Source organism: Miscanthus floridulus, chromosome 16 (genome assembly GCF_019320115.1).
Source record: "Miscanthus floridulus cultivar M001 chromosome 16, ASM1932011v1, whole genome shotgun sequence".
NCBI lineage: Eukaryota > Viridiplantae > Streptophyta > Magnoliopsida > Poales > Poaceae > Miscanthus > Miscanthus floridulus.
In genome coordinates this window covers 21,258,100-21,277,992 of record NC_089595.1, presented here as the reverse complement: position 1 = coordinate 21,277,992, position 19,893 = coordinate 21,258,100, and the positions used below count along the sequence as shown (strand labels likewise).

At 52.3% G+C, this 19,893-nt stretch overlaps 1 protein-coding gene across 4 annotated transcripts; it reads right to left on the bottom strand.

Moving 5' to 3' along the window:
• Positions 1-2,139: 2,139 nt before the first annotated feature.
• LOC136513585 (uncharacterized) lies at positions 2,140-5,996 on the bottom strand. Of its 4 annotated transcripts, XM_066507557.1 has the most exons (5): positions 5,695-5,996; positions 5,137-5,592; positions 3,523-4,167; positions 2,683-2,830; positions 2,140-2,541 (listed from the first exon to the last, which is right to left on the bottom strand). In XM_066507557.1, the coding sequence occupies exons 3-5, from the start codon at positions 4,031-4,033 to the stop codon at positions 2,535-2,537; spliced, it is 666 nt and encodes a 221-aa protein (XP_066363654.1). In that variant the 5' UTR covers positions 4,034-4,167; positions 5,137-5,592; positions 5,695-5,996; the 3' UTR covers positions 2,140-2,534. The 4 variants fall into 4 exon arrangements, with proteins under 4 accessions (XP_066363654.1, XP_066363653.1, XP_066363655.1 ...); XM_066507556.1 differs by having other exon boundaries at positions 5,137-5,996; XM_066507558.1 differs by lacking the exon at positions 5,137-5,592 and having other exon boundaries at positions 5,691-5,996.
• Between the last annotated feature and the right edge of the window lie 13,897 nt (positions 5,997-19,893).

Here is a 19,893-nt window from a genome sequence, read left to right as displayed (position 1 = left end):
TAGCTAGCATGCATCCTCAATTCTGCCTTTTTAAACTCAATACCCATCAAATTATCAGCTTTCTTATATAGTCTTTCATTGGCAATAACATTATCAAATTTTGTTGTCAACATAATGCTATTCGATTTGGGCCATAGGTTTGGCAGAAAAGGCTGCGCGGCCCCAGAACATCACTCCGTGGTTTCAGTGCAGGCCCTAATTAAGAACCATATTGGGCCTGTTACTTTCATCCCAATTCCCAAACAGAACAAGCGGTCGTGACACGTTGTGGGCTATTTTTTCAGTTAAAAGATCCATTGGCCCAATACATAACCGTATACAAGCGAGCGTTACCCGCTGTGGGCTTTCTTTTATAAAACTGTGCAGCACTGAATTACACAAACCAAAAAGAAAAAAAAATGATTTTTTTTTGAAATTCTCACAGCAAGCTTTATCCATTCGACGGGTAGTTTTGGAGAATGATAAAGAAGTAACAACATTCTTTTTTTTAAGTGTAAAAGCAACTCCAACGACTTGGGTATTCTTGTTGTGGAGACTATTTTTGAATTTATATAGCAAAAATTAGGATCCAACAAATGTGTTATATGATTTTATAAATAGAAAGCTGACTATTCCTTGATTTTCAGTGACCATATATAGCCAACCACGAGTGCTCGTTATCAGACTTTTGTAAAATAGCAAGCAACATGCTTTTTGAAGCGGCGTGTGCACTAGAGTGAGCCGGTGCGTCCACCCACCACTACGCGGCCACACCACACTCATGTGTCACTCACGTGCCTACGAGTACAACTAACCTGGAAGCCATCTAATCTAATCCCATTTGAAATAAACAAATAAATAAATTGGAGCAATAATCATCAATTTATTGACCTAGACACACACTAGTACTTTGTAAATTACTAGATAGAAGAGGTCTAGCTAGGGCCTCAATTCAGTCCAGCCCGCAAGTCAACTCGCTCAGTGACAGTGAGGCCAAGACGCGTTTCACCGTCCTGCTCAGCCCGGGTTTAGTTGGTGAAAAGTTTGAAATTTGGCTACTGTAGTACTTTCGTTTTTATTTGACGATCAGTGTTCAATCATGAACTAATTAGGCTCAAAACGTTCGTCTCGCAATTTCCAACTAAACTGTGCAATTAGTTTTTTTCATCTACATTTAATATTCCATACACGTATCGCAAGATTCGATAGGATGGATACTGTAGCACTTTTTAGGAAAACTTTTCGCGAACTAAACAAGGCTCAGTGCTCACGCACGAGTCGCGCTGTCCGCCTAGGAAGCAAGGCAGACTTGCATGTTACTCGTATGTTTAGTACAAGTCAAACAGCGGAGATCTAGTGCCCGTGCCCGTGTACTCAACCTGTGCAGGTCAACTCGCAGCTCACCAGCGTGTCGCAGACGCGTCGTGCCGGCCGGTTCATGCGGCCGTGCGCATCGCACTAGGCCGGTCAGCAAGCAACGCCATGTGGAACTTATTACTGTGACGACACTGAAAATACAGAGGGAGACAAGATCACAAGAACCTGTGGATCTGATCTGAATCGTATCTGGCCAGCCAAATTGTCCAGCCATCTCATCACTGATTCAGTGGAACAAAAACCTGCAACATCCATGCTACAAACTCTCTGCAGATCTACACAGCCTGTGTACGCATCTCTCCTGGACCTCATCTCACTGAACAGCCTGGATTCCAGCTGCAGATGCGCAGAATTTTTCAGCAGAGCCAATTAATTTTTCAGTTGCAGATGCGCCTGTGAATTTTGGCCTGGTTTAGATTGGGGTTAGGAATAAGTATTTGGCACTGTAGCACTTTCGTTTGTATTTGACAATTATTATCCCATCATGGCCTAACTAGGCTCAAAAGATTCGTCTCGTAATTTATAATCAAACTGTGTAATTAGTTATTTTTTTTATCTACATTTAATACTTCATGCATGTGTCTAAAGATTTGATGTGATGAAGAGAGAGTAAAAAAACTTGCAATCTAAACAAGGCCCTAGCTCAAAGTCTGAAACTCTGAAACGAGAAACTTTCAGTCATTCTCTAGTATCACGTATGAACAGCCCAGCGGGCCACAAGTCCACACGATTTCAGTAATCAGTAACAATTAACAAGTGCAGCACTGCACACAACTCGGTGGATGGATCAGATTAGCTCTCTCATTATTGCGCGCAAACCTTTTATTATTGTAATAATCAGACACATACAGACAGCTTGCTTGTGTTTCGTTGCTCTCTTCACTAGAGCCATGGCCTGTGTGGCACCACGGCCAACAGATTCACTAGTTAGCGTACGACCCAGGCGCACAACACACTAGGAGTCCATTCATTTTTACAGCAGCCAAGGAGGAGGGGGGCGCCTCGAGGAGGACGCGCCGCTGACGGTCTCTGGAAGATTTACATAGCCTAGGTCGTCAAGGTGAGGCTTCAAAATGTGGCGAGCTTTTGGTGTATGGTGGTGGCCACCACCATGTCCGATCACCGAGCTAGCCTTCTCGCTTGGTTACGATTCCCGAGCCTCAAAACGGAAACAGTCTCTATTTACTGCAAAAGGTTGTAAGAAACCACTGGGATCAGCTTCAGGTGAAGCATGGTGTAACGTTTTCAAACCATGCAAAAGGTCAGTTTCCAGGTATTATATATTCTGACTATGCAAATGTTGCTTGGCAAAGAAAGTTCACTTACTCAGGAGCTGCAGTGGTCTCGCTGGGTGGTCTCACATTCGAATGGTTCTTCTTGTAGAACCTGATGGAGATCAGACTGCTGTGCCCCCTGATCGATGATTCGGGCGATCCATGGAAACTTACTGCCGACCCATGTCCCGAGAAGAAACCTGCAGGTTCCAGATGCAGAACTTTTGAGTAAATGTTTTCTGATGAGTAGACTAAGTATCACATTGTTTGACTAATCAAAACAGCTGATTAAAGTTATACTGGATCAGCAGGCCATGTTCTGAAGCTTTCGGGACAAAAGTTGACAGTGTCGCACGTCATAGAATGGGCAATTCAAATAAAAGGACAATATAAAGATCCCAATTTCCTTTGCTGAATTTTATTGTTGATCATATCTTAAATTAGCTTTTGCATTCAAAAAGATATCTTGAACTATCTCCATGTTGAGTACATATTATCAAAGCTAGCCTCGTTAAACAATAGTTAGTGTCATCTGCTGACAACAAATGTTCACAGCGCCCAGTTATGGTAAAAGGGCCAGGCATAAAGTCACACAACTTTTATCTTTGTAGACTCGCATACTAGAACATAGAACGGTTAACAGTGTACTCGCTCGCAACTATGTAACTAAGTTTACTAAGGTCAGACAAGATATTAACTGTGAAGTGAACGCAAAAAAAAGAAAAAAGAAAAGAAAATGCATTGATAGCTATCAGTATAGCAACCAGAAAGGTTCAATTTGACATTTGAGTCTTGGGGTGAGTCAATGTTTTATTCATGAGGCGCAAGCTTTTGTTGTTCCATACAAACACAGCACAGATCACTATCAATAATAGTGAACGGATCTATATACCTTGCCAGAGTATGACGATGCAGAAGATAATGGTAATGATCAGGGGGCACAAATTGCAACCCGAGATCCCTTGTTTGGCATTCTTCATCTTCCTCAACGCCTTCATTCGCTCAATCCTTGCCCGTTTCAACATGGCAAGCTCACTCAGCTCGTTGAGGAGCTTCTGGTCAGAAACATCCAGCGGTGTAGGTGTCAGCGGCCTTGGCGGCCGCGGCGGCTTTTTGGACCGCTTCTTCTTCGTTTTCTCCCCTCCTGAACTGTCCAGAAGGCCCAGCTTCTCCTCCCCCTCAGACTTCCTGTCGTCTCCACTTCTAGCAACAGCATCCGAAGCGGGAGGGGAGCAATCCATGTGCTGATTCCTGTCATCCCTCGGACATCCGTTAGGCGCTGTTCTTGCTTGCCCCACTGTAAAACTGGCATCCACACCATTGCTGTGGTTGCTTACTGCAGTGGCATTGCCACTCTCCAGGTCGATCAAGGCATCCTGGTCATTCACACACTTAGACTCCATCGGAACTGCAAAATCGCAAGTGCTTGGCTCTAACACATCGATAGGCAAAACCGTGGCCCTCTCTGGTACTAGGGATCACGAACCAGATTTGCCCTCTGTCAATCAGGAGAAATCAACTCTGGAATACTAGCTACCTGCAGACGAAAGTTAGGCACAAATTAGGTCACTCAGTTAATTAAAAGTCTAAACGAGGGGGCAGGTGCAGCCACAGAATGAATCAATCAAACAAGAAACGGTTTCGGACTTGTCTACCCGAATTGCCAAACCAAAACACCCGATCGATTCCAAGATAGCCTAACCACGACAAGAAAACCACACATGTAACACGCAGGGGCGCTGTGTTAGCGCTCTGCAAAATAGAGGCGGCTCGCTTACTAAAGAAGAGGAAGTGGCACAAAGGGAGGAAACGAGCTGCCTAAATTAAGCAGGAACGCAGGAGGGAAACACGCAAAGTTGGCAACCTTTATCCTGATTGAACGCCACAAGCAACGGCCGTACCCTCGTTCTCCCGGATTCCTCCCTCGGTTGCCTCCCTTTCACACGACGCTTTGCAAGCAAACAAAGCATCGCCGTTGCTTACACATGGCAAGGCGGCGTCTCTCCCCTTGTTCTCCGCTTGCTTTTTACATTTATTTATTTATTTCAGCCAAAATGTACAGCTAGGCGAAGCAGGGGCAGGGGCAACTTCTTTTTGCTTGTGGGAGAAAGAAGCTGTCATTTCTTGCCCAAAACTACACCAAAAATGGATGTCAAACCATCGCCATTTCAAGCCATGCTCTACTCACACCAGACTCCATTTGAGAAAGCCAACTAATCTTGTTTTCGTTACACCCGAATAGGGGCGATGACCAACCCAAAATGCACAGGAGAACTCATCACCAAACCAGAAAACCAACTAATCTTCTTTTCGTTACACCCAAACAGGCGAGGTGACCAACCCACAATGCGCACAAGAACTCATCCCCAAATCAGAAAACCAACTAATCCTCTACTCTTTTCGTTACACCTAAACTCGACGGCGGCAGTTAAAAAGAAAGAGAGAGGAAAAAAAAATTAAGATATAAAACGAAATAATCAAACAAACAAGAATCTCGATTTGGCACCTGAAGGAATCGGTAGGTGACCAAGCACAAACAGAATCGAAGGAATTGTTCGAATTTGCTGGACAGTTGGCAGCTCGAGCGGACAGAAACGACGAGGGGGAAGAGGACACGCGGTAGAACGAGGATAGGTAGTAGGTATGGTCTTCGCCGAGCTTATCCGGTACCGGGAATCCGACAAGGGAAGAGACAAGCGAGCAGGCGGCCAGGCGCACGCGCACGCGCACGCGCAGCGCGGAAAGGAGAGCAGCCGGTTCTGCGCGAACTCGAGCGGAGAGCAGTTGGAGAGGGAGACGCAGCGGAAGAAACCCCCCGATGGATGGATGATCCTAGCAGAGGAGAAGGGGGAGGGCTCGCGGGGACACCGGGATTCCACCAAAATCGAAGCTTTCGGCTCACGCGCACACCCACCTTCAAGAAGAAGAAAACAACAAATTCCGCCCGAATCCACCAAATTCCCTGAAAAAATAACGAATTTTCTCCCCGCCATGGCACGTGAACAAAGAGCGGCGGAGAAATCCGGACGAAGAGAGAGAGAGAGGGTCGCAAGAGCCCACCTACCTACAGAGCTGCAGCGGCGACGTCAGGTCACGGCAGCCAGCGGCGCCCTCCCATGGCGACGGCCGTGCTCCCCGCCGAATCAAGAAACTCCCCGAGCGCAGCCGCGAGCACCAATCCGGGGAGGACGGGAGGGACGGCGGCGGCTCGCGAACACCCAACGCCCAACGGGAGGAGGGGAGGGGAGCTGCTTGGGGATCGAGGACGGAGGAGGGGGTTGTGGTGGTGTGGTGTGGGGTCCCGTACCGTACGTCGCGGGGCTGGGATGGGTTGAGGTGGAAGGAGGGAATGAAGCATCCTGATTTGCCCGCCTCCGGGGTCACGCGCTATTTAATTGGGTTAATTGGAACGATGCCATTACAACTTTCGTGGGTTTGAGAAACGCCATTACAATTCACCTAATATGAAATATGTTATTATAATTTTGTTGCTCCACCAAATATGCCATGTTCTACGTATAACGCAGTCTTGGGCCCAGCTGCAGGGTGACACAGTTTTGTATGGACCCAAAATAACCTTTCTTCCTCCTCTGGCCTTTCTCCGTGGCCTCTATGCTCGCCGGTTCTCCTCACCGCACTTGGGGAAGAGAGGACGGCTGCTACTGCCAGTGACTCCGTGGGCTTTGAGTCGGACCACACACCCGGGCAACTCCCACGCAGCGGTCGTCGGCGAGAGACGAGAGACGAGTGACGAGCGTAAGTGTGCTGCTTGAAGGGGGCGGAGGGGGCTCGGAGCGCAACGGCGAGCTCGGTCATCGGAGAGCGACGAGCGCACGCATGCTGCCTGGATGGCTCGGCACGCGACGGCGAGCTCCGTCACCGGCAAACTTGGTCACCAGTGAGCGACGAGCTCAGGAATGCTACTGGGGGGCTCGAAGCACGCGATGGCAAGCTCAGTCACCAGCAAGTGGCAAGCGCAGGCGTGCTGCCCGCCTGCCCAGGTGGCTCGACGCGCGCGACGGCGAGCGCAGGCATGGGCGGCACGGTCGCGTGGCCGCAATGCGAGCGTCACGCATGAGGCCGTGGTGCGGCACGAGAGTGGGGCGTGCGACACTCACTGTCCCTGGGCGAGCTGCTCCCCTTCCGCGACACACGACCTTCCATGGCGGCGATGGACGAGTCCTCCTTGACCAGCTCCTCCCCCATCTGGTCCCTTCGCCAAGCTCCTCCCTAGGCGAGCTCCTAGATGCATGGGATCACGGGGGTGGAGATGAGGGTGGTGGTTGGCATGTGGGAGCTCCGGAGCATGCAAGCACGAGAGGGAGGGAGAAGGAAGAGGAAAGGGCATCACGGTCTATACAAAAATACTGTATGCAGTTGTCCCCCTGCAGCTGGGTTCAGGGCTGCATCATACGTATAGCATGGTGTATTTTAAGGAATGATATAATTATAATGGTATATTTCAAAATAGATGAATTATAATGGCGTTTCTCAGAAACACGAAAGTTGTAATGGCACCATTCCAATTAACCCTATTTAATTCCGTTCCTCGTGCAGGATCCATCGCCGGCCCCGGCCGTCGTCGGCCCGGCGGAACAGTTCCTTTTTGCTTTGCCTTGCCTCTCTCTCTGTACGGCCGTCGGATCGCCAAATGGACGACCCCGATTGCCATGCTCTTGGCTCCTCTTCTCTAATTTTAGCGAACGGAAAGAGCTCCTTTGTCCTCAAGCGGAATATCCGGTTTTGGTTCTCGCTACTTGGGATTCGGTGACGAAGGTTTAGGATTGTCTTCTCGATTTTTTACTTTTACACACAGAAGGGTGCCTCAAATATATAGGGAGAAAAACAATCTGTTCGACAGCACTATTTCAACAGTATTTTCCCTCGTAATAAATTAGCATAAGCCAAATTTTAGTGAAACGAACAGGTTGAAAGATTTCTAACTTATAATAAACAAGAGTACGTCAAAAACCAAATTGGACTACTTCTTCTTTTGATCATTCACTATTTGCCGAAGCTCGAAAACTATACAAATAGCATGACTACATTTTGCAAACAATTTTAGGCTTTGTTAATCGCATTTCTAACCTAGCTCCGGTTCGGTTCATTGAAACTCCCTATCGAACGTGTGGAAAATTATTTTCCCGCTGAATCCACTGAGGAATTAAATCTCTTTTTAACTAGGAGCCATAGCCATAAACTTTAGAGGACCCATTTGGGACAATTTATTGTGGCTTCGGCTTCTTGCTATAGGGTCTGATTGGTTGCTTTGTTGGCCTTAGTTAGCATCAAACCCTATGCAACATACAACCTAAGCCCACATAAATATACATAATACTTAGTGTTTGGTTGTTCTATATGAGCAAGCCGTATTTGACAAAAACATGTCCGGTTATTTGCATTTTGTTGCACCTCTATATTTTAGAAGATGTGGTCTCATGTTTCCAGGGGAGGAGAGCATTTCATTTTTGTGTGCTTGTGCATTGTACAAACTTGTATAAGAGCCTACATAGGTAACTAAACACGAGCAAACCGTGTCTAGATACACGCTAATAAAAAAAACTGTGCATATGTACTGCATTTGTCACTAAATAAAGATAGGAGCAGGGTTTGACGACTGCCATTTGTTGATGATGTAGTAGAGTGCATCACATACAAGCACAAGATGTTAGCCTTTTCAGAATCGTCGCCCATGGTTTCTTCTCTCGGGCGGGGTGGCTAGCTGGGATCCGTGTGTCGATGGGATGGGAGCCCACAGAGAATGAACAAGGAGAGCAGAGAAGCGGCAATGCAAACGCAAAACCTCCTGGATTTGGATGGTCGACGCCGTACGTGCCTCCAATTGACAAAAACTCGCGACCGCGCAAACATTGGTTTTCTACTCTATTATTTATACTCTACTAGTGTCGGGACCTAATATCGGAGTACCCAATAAGATGGAACTGATGAACCATCGAACGATTGACACTCCCGATCAGACGAGAACGTTACTGCGTCTCTTGTCCGAAACAACGAGAGACTGGTTCCGCCTCGCCCGACCCCCGAGGGCAGACTCCGTCTCGCCCGACCCCTGAGGGCTAGACTCCGCCTCACCCGACGGCCGAGGGCAGACTCCGCCTCGCCCGACCCCCGAGGGCTAGGCTCCGCCTCGCCCGTTGGCCGAGGGCAGACTCCGCCTCGCCTTACAAGTACACCCTACTCCATCATAAGGATGAGCACAGGGTAGGATTTAACACTCGAGTCAAACACAGCACCAACGACCATGCCCTACGTCGCGACAGGAAAAGTACCGCCAGGGAACGACGGGATAGGTGCTTTAGACCATTCCGGCATTGCAGAGTACGAACAGTATTGTAGGCGCCGCCTACAGCCCTTAGACACGGAACCCGACATAGACATACGACAACCACTACGGTCCAGAAAGAGACTCGCGCCCTCTACAATGACGGATGTGTTGTCACTACGCTGTGGTCCCAAAGGAGCGGCGCCCGCTCCATGGCCCCTCGGGCCCACCAGATCGGAGCACTCGCTTCGGCCTCCGGACGCCCTCTCCGATCGGAAGGCCTTGCCCACAGCGCTACTTCAGACTCCGACCCCGCGTCCCTTCGACCGGGACTCGTAGGAACCAGAAGGCATGCGGAGCAAGGCTGGGCAAGGCTCATAAGTCAAAACTACTGTACCAGAGTCCATACCCTGCGTAGAGCGGTACTCTATAGCCATCCTGACATTCTACAGTGCATCGACAGTGTTGTAGGCGCCTACCATTATCTGGTATCTGCCGGTATGGGCAACAAGGCTTGGTAGATGTGGACAATAAGGCTCGGTAGCATACGCACCATTTCCCTCTCACTTGTAAAGTTGTCCCCTTCATCTATAAAAGGGGATGTGCTTCCTCCAACAAAGGGACCGACCCTTGAGGGATAAGTTGAACACATACGACACGACATAGACAGCTGAGCAGTGACCAAGCTCTCGGTAGCCTTTTCGATCATTCCATTAGAGACTTGGGACTCGTCCCTCTCTCGACCGTTTTGTACCCCCTACTATGAACCATTTTCGGTACTGATAACACGAGCAGCAGCAGCAAACTGGACGTAGGGACATTCTGCCCGAACCAGTATAATCCTCGTGTCCTTTAGTGCACCATCCGGACCCAACGCGCAATAATCATAAATTTACTAGCCGGTGTTTGTTCGAAACACCGACAGTTGGTGCGCCAGGTAGGGGACTTTGCGCGTTCCAAATCAGGCCTCGGATGGCTAACCACACAATCAGCTGGGTCCTAGGCGCACACGTGCGTTTTGGTGACCTGGACTTCATTGTCACACTAGGAGGAGAGTTGGCGCTGGCCCACGCGGCCGTCCAGTCTCCCCCATCCGCCAACCTCAGCTACTGGAGGCTTGAGGGCCAGTCGGGCGTCTTCCTTGGACCCCAGCTCTCCAGAGAGGCCCCGCGCCGCATCACCCTCTCTCCGGAATGCTCCACACGACGCGTTTCGATGGCGTTTCTGTTCGGTCTCCGCAACACCGTGGCAACTGTAAGCCACCTTGTGGCCCAGCGTGCGATCCCGTTTCCCACGAACAGCGAGTTCGTGGGGACGATCGAAAGCGTTACTAAATCCCTCCACGGCCTCCTCACGGAGGGCTTGGGGTCAGACTCTGGTTCTAACTCCGGTCGGGGGAGCCATCATCCCTCCCGAGAATGCTTCATGGCAGAAACCTCTGAGGGACATGTCGAAAGCGCCTCCGAGGAGGAGGTCACCCCAGCAGGCAACTTCGGCGATGGAGCCAAAGGGGGAGCAGCAACCCCACCTCACGTAGGGGTGGAGCAGCTGGAAGCCCGAAAACGGGAAATAGACGAAACTGGACAGCAGCTTGTCTGGGAATACAAGAAGATCGATGAGGAGATCAGGCGCCGCGGAGATGGAGGACACGCACGTGCCGTGGCCCACGACGTGAACCAAAGGATCATCGCTGATAATGAAACCCTTCCCTGCTTTGCTCGTGTGAGCTAGAACATCGCCGTCGCGACGGCCCTGCTTCATGGCCTTCCAGAGGCCGCGACGCCCGAGGATCGCCGGGTCCACCATGAGATTCACATGCTACTTGAGCGTGCGGTAGCACAGCAGGCAGAGAGCTCGATGTCTCGGTGACATGAGCCCAACGCTAGCCAGCGTACCCCCTCAGTGCATCGCGCTAGGGATGCATCGGTCCACCAGGCGCCGCAAGGCGACGGGCAGCGCATCGCGATCCCGGTGCATCAACGTCTCGGCCACAACCGCGACGCATGCAGCACCCTCGACGCCCGTAGACGCGCCCACAGCAACCCAAGGGAAGGGGCCCATCGCGGCTACCATCCTCGATGCGGCGGACGCTACGACAGCGGTGAGGACCGGAGCCCGAGCCCCGTCCTGCCGGGCCCTTAGGCCTTCGGTCGTCACATCCTCAACGCCATGTTTCCACCGAGGTATCGACCACCTACCAACATCCCTAAGTACTCTGGGGAGACAAACCCCGGACTTTGGCTTGAATACTATCGGCTTGCCTATCAAGCCGGTGGCGCGGATAATGATGACTTCATTATCCGCAACCTTCCACTGTTCCTTGCTGATTCGGCACGAGCGTGGTTGGAACACCTTCCGTCCGACGCCATCCAGGGTTGGGCAGACCTAAGAGAAATCTTTGTGGGGAACTTTCAGGGCACGTACAAACATCCTGGGAACCCCTAGGACCTCAAGAACTGTCGCCAGAAGGCTGGCGAAACCCTCCGCGGGTACATCCGGCGCTTCTCCCGACAGTGCAACGAGCTCCCAAACATTGCCAACGTCGACGTGATAGGAGCCTTCCTGTCCGGAACAACCTATGAATCTCTAGTTCACAAGCTAGGACACAAGGGCCCGCGGACCACCAACGAGCTCCTGGACATCGCCACCAACCACGCCTCGGGAGAGGAGGCGGTCGGAGCAATCTTCGACCGTTCCGACAGCAAGGCAAGGCGGGATGAGGGTGCTGGCAAAGGCACCTCCAATCATTCCGCCAAAAGAAAAAATAAGAAGCAACGGTGCGAGGACTCGCTCATGGCTGCTGCTGACCCAAGGGTGGTCGGAAGCCCACGGAATGCGCTCCGAACCACTTCGAGAAAATGCTCGAGGGGCCATGCTCGAACCACGCCTTCCCCATAAAGTATCTGCTCAAGGACTGTGGCCTCATGCGCCTCTCTTCCTCCAGTGGTTGGAGGCCGCCATAACCTTCGATCGGACCGACCATCCGAATGCCATCCCGCATCCAGGAAGGTATCTGCTTGTCGTCGACCCGGTCGTCGGCCCAAAGCGCCTCACCAAAGTTCTAATGGACGGAGGCAGCGGCCTCAACATCATGCAGAGCAACAAGGACCGCCACAAGCTCTCCCCACCCTGGGAGGGGTCGTACATCGTCGCGGAAGTACTCCACCCAGGCGCCTACAAGTTGAAAACCATCAATGGTGAGGTCTTCACCAACGCTTGGAACATCGAGCAGCTACGTCGTTTTTACCCTTAAATAAACGCATACTTCTTCTTATCAGTTCTTGTCTTTACAAATCCACGATATTCAGTGACATCTGACCCCTGCAAACTATGAGGGGTCAGACCTCACTCGAGGGCTAATACAAATGATACAAGTATGTTTATCTTGCAAACACTTCCTGTGTTAACTTTGCAAACATTCTCTAAGTTTTCCACTCTTCCCATAAGCAAGTCCTAAAGGGTAGGATTTTGGGAGTAAATTCTGAGTATAACTGGTAGGACTGTGGGAATCCCATGCCCCAGCAGCTACGACTTCTTTACTCACCAGTGTAATCAGAATTAGTTCACCCACACTCCTAGTTTTTTGCAACTTGGGCCATGGGAAGGGTCGGAGGGCACCAAAACCTCTTCTACAAAAAGAGGAAGCTGAAAAGCTATTTGTCGTAACAAAAGATGAAAATTTGTTCATTTTCGCACAAATTCACCACTTACAAAGTGATTTCTTTACAAAAAGGACTGTTCACTCGGGGGCTCCTCCACAAACTTATTCAATTACAGCCTCTACATAGCTCTGCTATGAGTACTACTGCGGTCGCCGCGCCACGCTCTCCATCGGCAACATCTAGGCACGTACATGGCCCAGTTCATCTACTGCGGCCGTCGCACCACGCTCTCCATCGGCAACGTCTGGGCATGTACACGGCCCAGTTTGTCTACTACGGCCGCCATGCCACGCTCTCCATCGGCGACGTCCTACCGCTTCACGGGATCCTCAAAGGCACCGTCATCTGCAATGACGAGCACCACGCCGGCGACTACGGTGTCCCTCCACCAGGGTGCCTAGGGACTACACCATTGTCATCAGCCTCAACCCCGACAACGGCACTTCCGCCGGGGTGTCCAGGGACTATGCCATCGTCATCGGCCGCAACCCTGACAACGACGTCGGGGCAGGAAGCGCCTCCCGCCGAAGGAAGGCCGCAATGAACGATGGCAAAGTCGACGATGCTCGGCACCCTCTAGTGCCCCTCCTCCTTCGGCAGCGGTGACCCCTCCTTAGTACAGGCGACCCGCACCATCTCATCTACATTGGATGACCTCTAGCTCGACATCACGCTCTAGATTCATGAGCGGATCTGTGAGTTTTTCTCTCCCAGGCATTACCCTCTCTTACTTAGGAACCGATGCATTCGGTGGAAAGGAAGGAGAAGAGGTGGCGGCTTAGAGGCTGGCGAGGAGGTGGGACAAGAACTCTCCCCCCTATTTAAAGAAGGGGCTCAGTAGCTAAGGAAAGGCGAAAGGTTGGGACGAAAAACTCTTTGTCTTCCCCTATTCAATACAAATGCGAAATCAATGCTGACAGAAATCTGAGGGGACGCGACGGAGCCGGAGGGACGCGCTTCAGTCGACAAGACGTCGCCTGGTCAGGCGAAACATCGTCTGGGCATGGCCCACCACTAATGCGCCTCGGGCACAAGAATCGGGGCATGCTCGTATGCAGGCAACTCTCCGCTTCCCCAGGCAGGACCGTGGAACGACCCAACAACAGAACCCCCCTCTAGGGGGAGCCTAACAGGCTGCCTGGGTCGATCGGACGACCCAGGCAAAACAACGAATGAACGACCATTGAAAGATAAGCACCTCTATTTACTTACTTTGAGTGTTAATTTCTTTACCGAGCCTTCGACCCTGACAACAGTAGAGGCACGGACATTGCTCGGGGGCTGCCGAGGGTGTCTATTCGTTTAGACACCTCCTTCGCTCGACCCCCCCTTACGTTTAAAACCGGAAGCACGGTGTGTGGATATAAAACTTCGAATATAGCTGGACGAACTGCCAGACCTTATGCCTCGACGGCTATGGTGTTTTATGTTCACCAGCATAAATCGAACTCACAGTTCCCCGCACCACAAGCCTCGGTTCCTGCCTTCCGAAAAGGGTTTGGAGGGGTCCACCTGTAGAACCTCCTTCGAGGAGAGGATGTCAGGTTGACTAAATCACAAATTACCGTCAAGGAACAAGAACAAAAATAGCAACTCGTATGCAGGTTACGCCAACCTCATCGCAAACATCGGGTCCAAACCCCGTATGGACACATCTGGTTGGAGCTTCCCATCGTCATGTCACCAAGGTAACATAACCAAACTCCACTTTCATTTCAATTAAGTAATACATTGAAACCATACAACAAAGCATTGCATATGCAAATCTCTGCATCTCAATGCTTCGTGTCACGTCACGAGGCGGTCGCCGCCTCATTCAATATGAGCGGCGACTGACCGAGGTTCGAAGGCCGGCCCACGAAGGGCTCGAGGCCACCTTGTGTCAAACAGAGCTAGGGGAGAAAAATAGATACGAGCCCTAGCAGCCTTGCTCGACCCCGCTCAGAGGCGGACAGGGACGTCTCGACCTTTCTCGTTCGATTCTAACCCCGAGCCGAACCCATAGAATCTCCGTCGAGGAGAGGCCAATGGGCCACCTAAGCCTATCAAACAACTCAGCATCTACCAGGAGGCGGGTTAAGAAGTAGTGAAATGCCACATGAGGGCTCTATCGATCCCGTCAGCAAATGATGGACCTGGATTTCACACGAACATACCCGATAGCGAGCTCATTAAGCGCGACACTCGAGCCACCAAGGCAAGTGTTGTCAACTTAGCCCCTCTGATTGGGGAAACTGAGGATGGGGTAACGCGCAAAAACATGGCCGACCCCCATCAGACCCTAAAGGGCTCAGTGGCTCGAGCTGGATCGAGAGACCAAGGTTCGAAGGCTGACCCACGAAAGGTCCGGAGCCACCCCACGTCGAACAACAGCTAGGGGAGAAAACATAGATGAGCCTCGACGGCCTCTGCCCAACCCGCATTGAGACGGGTAGGGTCATTTCAACCTTCTAGTTCAATCCAACCCCTAGCCGAGCCCATAGAAACCCCATTGAGCGGAAATTTGTTGGAAGGCGGGGCAAGGAGCAACGGAATACCACCCAAAGACTTTGCCAAACTCTGTCATAAAGCATTGGGATCAGATTCCGCCCAAACATCCCCATTAACAAGCTCATGAAACACGTCACTCGAGCCATTTAGGCAAGTAACGTCACTTCCCTCGCTCCGGTCTCTAGTAACATCCGACCCCAGCAACCACAAGGGGTCGGAACTCACTCAGGGGCTGATAAAAGTATAGGTACCTCCTTTCCTTTTTTTCAAAAAAGTGTTTACAGCAGACCTCTTCCTCACACCAAGACTGGCGACAAAGTTTGGGGGAACAGATTGGTAAGACTGCAAAAGGCCCACGCCTAGACGGCTATGGTAATTTTGCTCAACTAGCACAATCAAAATTTCCCCTAAACACCATGGGCCCTACTGTCTAAACAAATGAAAGGGTCAGATCACATAAATCTTTTCTCATTGCAAAAAGGGAAGAAGGTAAGACCAAATTGCGAAACAAAAGCCACAAATCTGTTTTCGGACACAAAAGTACTAACACTTATTCACATATTACAGATAAGTGTTTATCAAACTTATTCAACTAACTACTTCTGCGAAGGGAGAACCTCTTCTTTCAGCCTGTTCGCCAGGTTCTATGCAAGGGGAGCCACCACCTTCTCCATCTCGTCCAGCTCAGCATCTTCATAGACCAGCGCGAAGCCTTGGCTCATTACCTCCAAGTTGATCTCCTGATCATAATGAGAACAGGCAACGGCGAAGGCCTGGGTGATCCCAGTGTGAAAGGCGTCCTCCTCAAGTTGCCCTACCCACGTGGTGATACCTGCAGCACGAGTCACGAGCGAGCTGGTTCCCTCCAGTTGCGCCACCCCTAGGTCATCGATGACCACCCCGACAGCGGCTTGTAGAAGGTCGTGCTCATTGCTCTTGGTCTGAAGGATCCCTCGCACTTTAGTAAGCTCCTTGTCCAGCCTGGCAGCGACGTCCTCGACGTTCAACCTTTGGTTCACCATGGCTCCAAGGTCCGCCTAGAGGGACTCGACCACCCGACACTCCTCGTCGCGCTCCCAGATGGCCCGATCATGATCCTCATGGGCTATGCCATGCTCCGAGCAAAGTCTTTTCTCGGTCTGGCGTAGCTCGTCCCACTCCTAGCGCAACCGGGCGATCACCTTGGCATCCCGATTCACCCTCTACTGCAACACCACGGACCTCTCCTCAGCCTTCAACTTGAGGTCCCGCTCTATCTCTAGCTCTGCCAAGAGCTCGACGGCCTGCTCACTAGCTGCAGTGTCCTTCTGAAGCAGCTCGTCCCTCTCCTTTCGGATCCTGGTGGCCTCCTCCCCATCCAGCTTCACCTTCACCGACAGGTCCTCGAACATCCCATGAATCTCCTTCGCGTCCTGACGTGCCTCGGCCTCCCATTGCAGGGCGACAGCCAGCTACGCTCCCCATCTCCTCGCTGCCGGGCCTCCTCAGTGAGGTGGTCCCATTCCGCCTTTTGCTCATGGAGGAACCGGGACTTGTTCCGGCTACGAGCAACAAAATTCTAAAAAGAAGACCGGTATCAAAAAACACGAAAACACAGAAATGCGTGAAGAAAGAAGAAAACAAGGGAGAAGATCAAGCAGATACTCGGCTAGAAGGAATGAGGATTTCACGCAAGGCACCACTGACCTCCCTCAAGGCACCCATCACCATCAAGGGCCCAACGTCAAGATTCTCCCGCTCCAAGCTCTCGGCAGCATCGTCAAGCGAAAAAAGAACCGACGCTGGGTCCTAAGTGGCCATCCACTGGACCGGTAGCTCGCCCCACGCGGGGGAGCGGTTGCCTCCTGATAATAGGGCCAAAGGCGGCTCCTTTCTGGTCCTCCCCACCACCGTCACGACGCCTGAAGACCCTCTGGCCATGTCCTCCTCCATCAGGCCCACCTCAGGCACCACGGCCTAGGCCACCGGTGGCGTGGATTACGCCGCTCCCTCGGGCGCCACCATAGCAACGTCCGGTCCCGCTGGGCTTGCTGCGGTCGTGGGCACCACCGCCTGGGTCTCCGGTGGCATGAACTACGCTGCTCCCGCGGATGCCATCGCGACTGCATTCGGATTCGCCTGGCTTGTTGGGGTTGAGGACCGCTCATCCGCGTCCCTCTCCATCCTACCCATGTCGAACACCGTTGTTTGAGCCACCAGAGGCACGGACTGTGCTAGCCCCTCGGATGCCACCATGGCTACGTCTGGTGGCACCTGGCTGGGTGCGGTCATGACCACATCCACCAACAATATCGGACTCCTGGTTGGCTAGATCACGCCCACCATGGAAGATGCCGCTTGCTCGGCGACCACCGAGGGCGTAGGCGCCGCCGGACCGGCCAACAAGGCCACAGTGTCAGCGCCACCCCTGCCCGAAACAGGGGCGATGCTAGGCAGCGTGGTCCATCCTGCCTGGAGGGTAAGGCTCTTCTTGGGCGCCAGCCCCAGAGAGCGCCCCGTCTGTAAGAATCTACACAAAAGTGAAGGGCATAAGGTCAAAACAGAAAAATAAAAAGGAGGAAAAACAGGGGAATTAGTGGCTTACTCTGACGCCTTTGGGTGGCGGGAACATTTTGGGGATGAACCCCCAGACTCCCCGACTCATCTGGGCGGGCCCATTTCGAGCCTGCCCCCTACTTCCAAGCAGGGGAGCTCGTCTCCCTTATCTCTGAGGGCACGGCGACAAACCCACCCCTCTCCATCAATGCCTCGGGTAGGGCGACAGCACTACCCCCCTCCGTCATCTCATGGGGTGCGGCAACATAGCCGCCTCCCTCCATCAACACCTCAGGGGCAGCAACAGGTTCACCTCCTCCCACCCACTGATCCTCCGCCGGCACCCCGCACGAAGCGGTGGACTCTCCAGCTCCTGCTGGCCTCGAGGATGGGCTGGAGGTTCGACCGACCTCATAGACTCGCTTCCCTTCGTGTGGAATGGGAAGGGTCCCTACATGGACGGGTGGGCACTTGTCAGCGTGTCCTCGCCCACCAGGACATCCCAATCCACATCGGTAGCTACCTCATCGTCGTCGTCGTCATCATCGTCGTCATTGTCATCATCTTCACTACTGGTCTCCTCTCCTCAATCTCGAGCTTGCTGCCTCTGTATCGCCTTTTTCTTCGCGAGCTCCCTCGTCCTCTTGTCCCAACCAGCCATGGCGCGGTTCATTGCCGTCCAGGTTGGGTCCTTTGGCAGTGGAGCCAGGCTGTCTTTGAAGAATAGTCCCCCTAGCTGGTCCCGCTATCCTAAGGTTAGCATCAGGAGGCCGAAAATTCAAATGAAAAGAAAAAGCAAGGGGAAAGGAAACTTATGAATTCAACAAACCCTGATTCCAGCGGCATTGGGGGATGCCCTGGCACCGGATACATGAAGTCAAGGATGGCGCCAATGGAGTCCTTCATGGGCTCCATCACTTCCTTAATGCGCTGCGCCACTTTAGAGGGAGGGAGCGCTTCATTGGAAAGCACCGTCCCTTCGAATGACGCTCCAGGCACCATCTGATACAGGGGAAGCGTGCGCGCCATTAGCGACGCAACCCTCCTCGTGTTGTAGGCACCGATAACCCCCGATCCCTTTATGCCCCTCTCCTTTAGAGTTTGGAGGGTGGCAAGAAGGTCGTTAAGGTGCTTCTTCTCCTTGCCCATGACACCCCACCCCCATGACCCTAGGGTCTCCATGATGTAGCGCCCGGTGAAAGCTGGCAAGGAGGCAGCGGCGTCATTCTTGACATAGAACCATTGCGAATGCCACCCCTTGTTGGAGGTGGATAGACGCATTAGTGGGTATGCTCCTGCCCGATTGCTACAGAGGTGAATGCCGACGCACCCCGCCGGCGCATGTAGCTCTTGCTTCCCGGCTCGCCTCTTCAGAAGATTGACGGCGAAGAGATACCGCCATAGGTCAAAGTGGGGACTGATCCCCAAGAACCCTTCGCACAGGGCGACGAACGCCACAATATGTTAGATCCCGTTGGGGGTAAGGTGTTGAAGCTCCACCTGGTAGTAGTCCATCAGTCCTCGAAGGAACTGATGGGCAGGCGTGGTGAATCCCTACTCGTGGAAGTGGGCGAAAGACACGACGTACCCTTCAGGCGGCTCTGGTTCCTCCTCTTCACCAGGCAGCCGCCACTCCTGGGCAGCGGTCAATGGACGAAGGAGGCCTCGGTGGATGAGGCCCTCTAAGCGCTAAGGGGAGGTGTTAGATTTGTACCCTAGGTCCATTGCAACGGCGGGAGCAGCATGGGGAAGAAGGTAGTGGCGAGTTTGACTATGGGAGCAGCATGGGGAAGAAGACAGCGGCGAGTTTAACGGCGGGAGTGGTGCACATGTCGGAGGCTCTAGCGATTGGCAGCAGAGGTTGGCGATGCGAAGGCGAAAAGACAGAGTATAGAACCATAGGGGCGAACCCTGTGGTTTTATAGGGGCGACGGATGCGAGAAGCGCAACCGTCTGCCTCGATCTCCAGACCTGCCATGCGCACCGCCGCGTCACCTCGCGGGATAAGCGCCCATGATCCCTATCCTTTTCCACTAAAATCGTGCTAGACGATCGCCTTCCCAAGAAGACCGGACTCCTTTCCCATAGAAGGGACATAGGTCAGAACGCTTCTTCTCTGGCCCACCTAAGCCTAGAACGTCTAGGGATCGGCCCAACGGTCTCGACGACCAACCCAACAGAAGATGGGCCCATAAGCAACCGGAACCTAGGTACATGAGCATCAACTGGGCCTCAATCCAAAGTCGAGCCCTAGCCAGGTTAACCCTGGACAAAATCCCTGCAAGCGAGACAC

Bases quoted from the DNA above. Each gene is read 5' to 3' on its own strand.
- LOC136513585 (XM_066507556.1), bottom strand. From the start codon at position 4,033: ATGGAGTCTAAGTGTGTGAATGACCAGGATGCCTTGATCGACCTGGAG. The intron at 2,831-3,522 runs GTATATAGATCC...TGGAACCTGCAG, and splicing joins CATCGTCATACTCTGGCAAG to GTTTCTTCTCGGGACATGGG.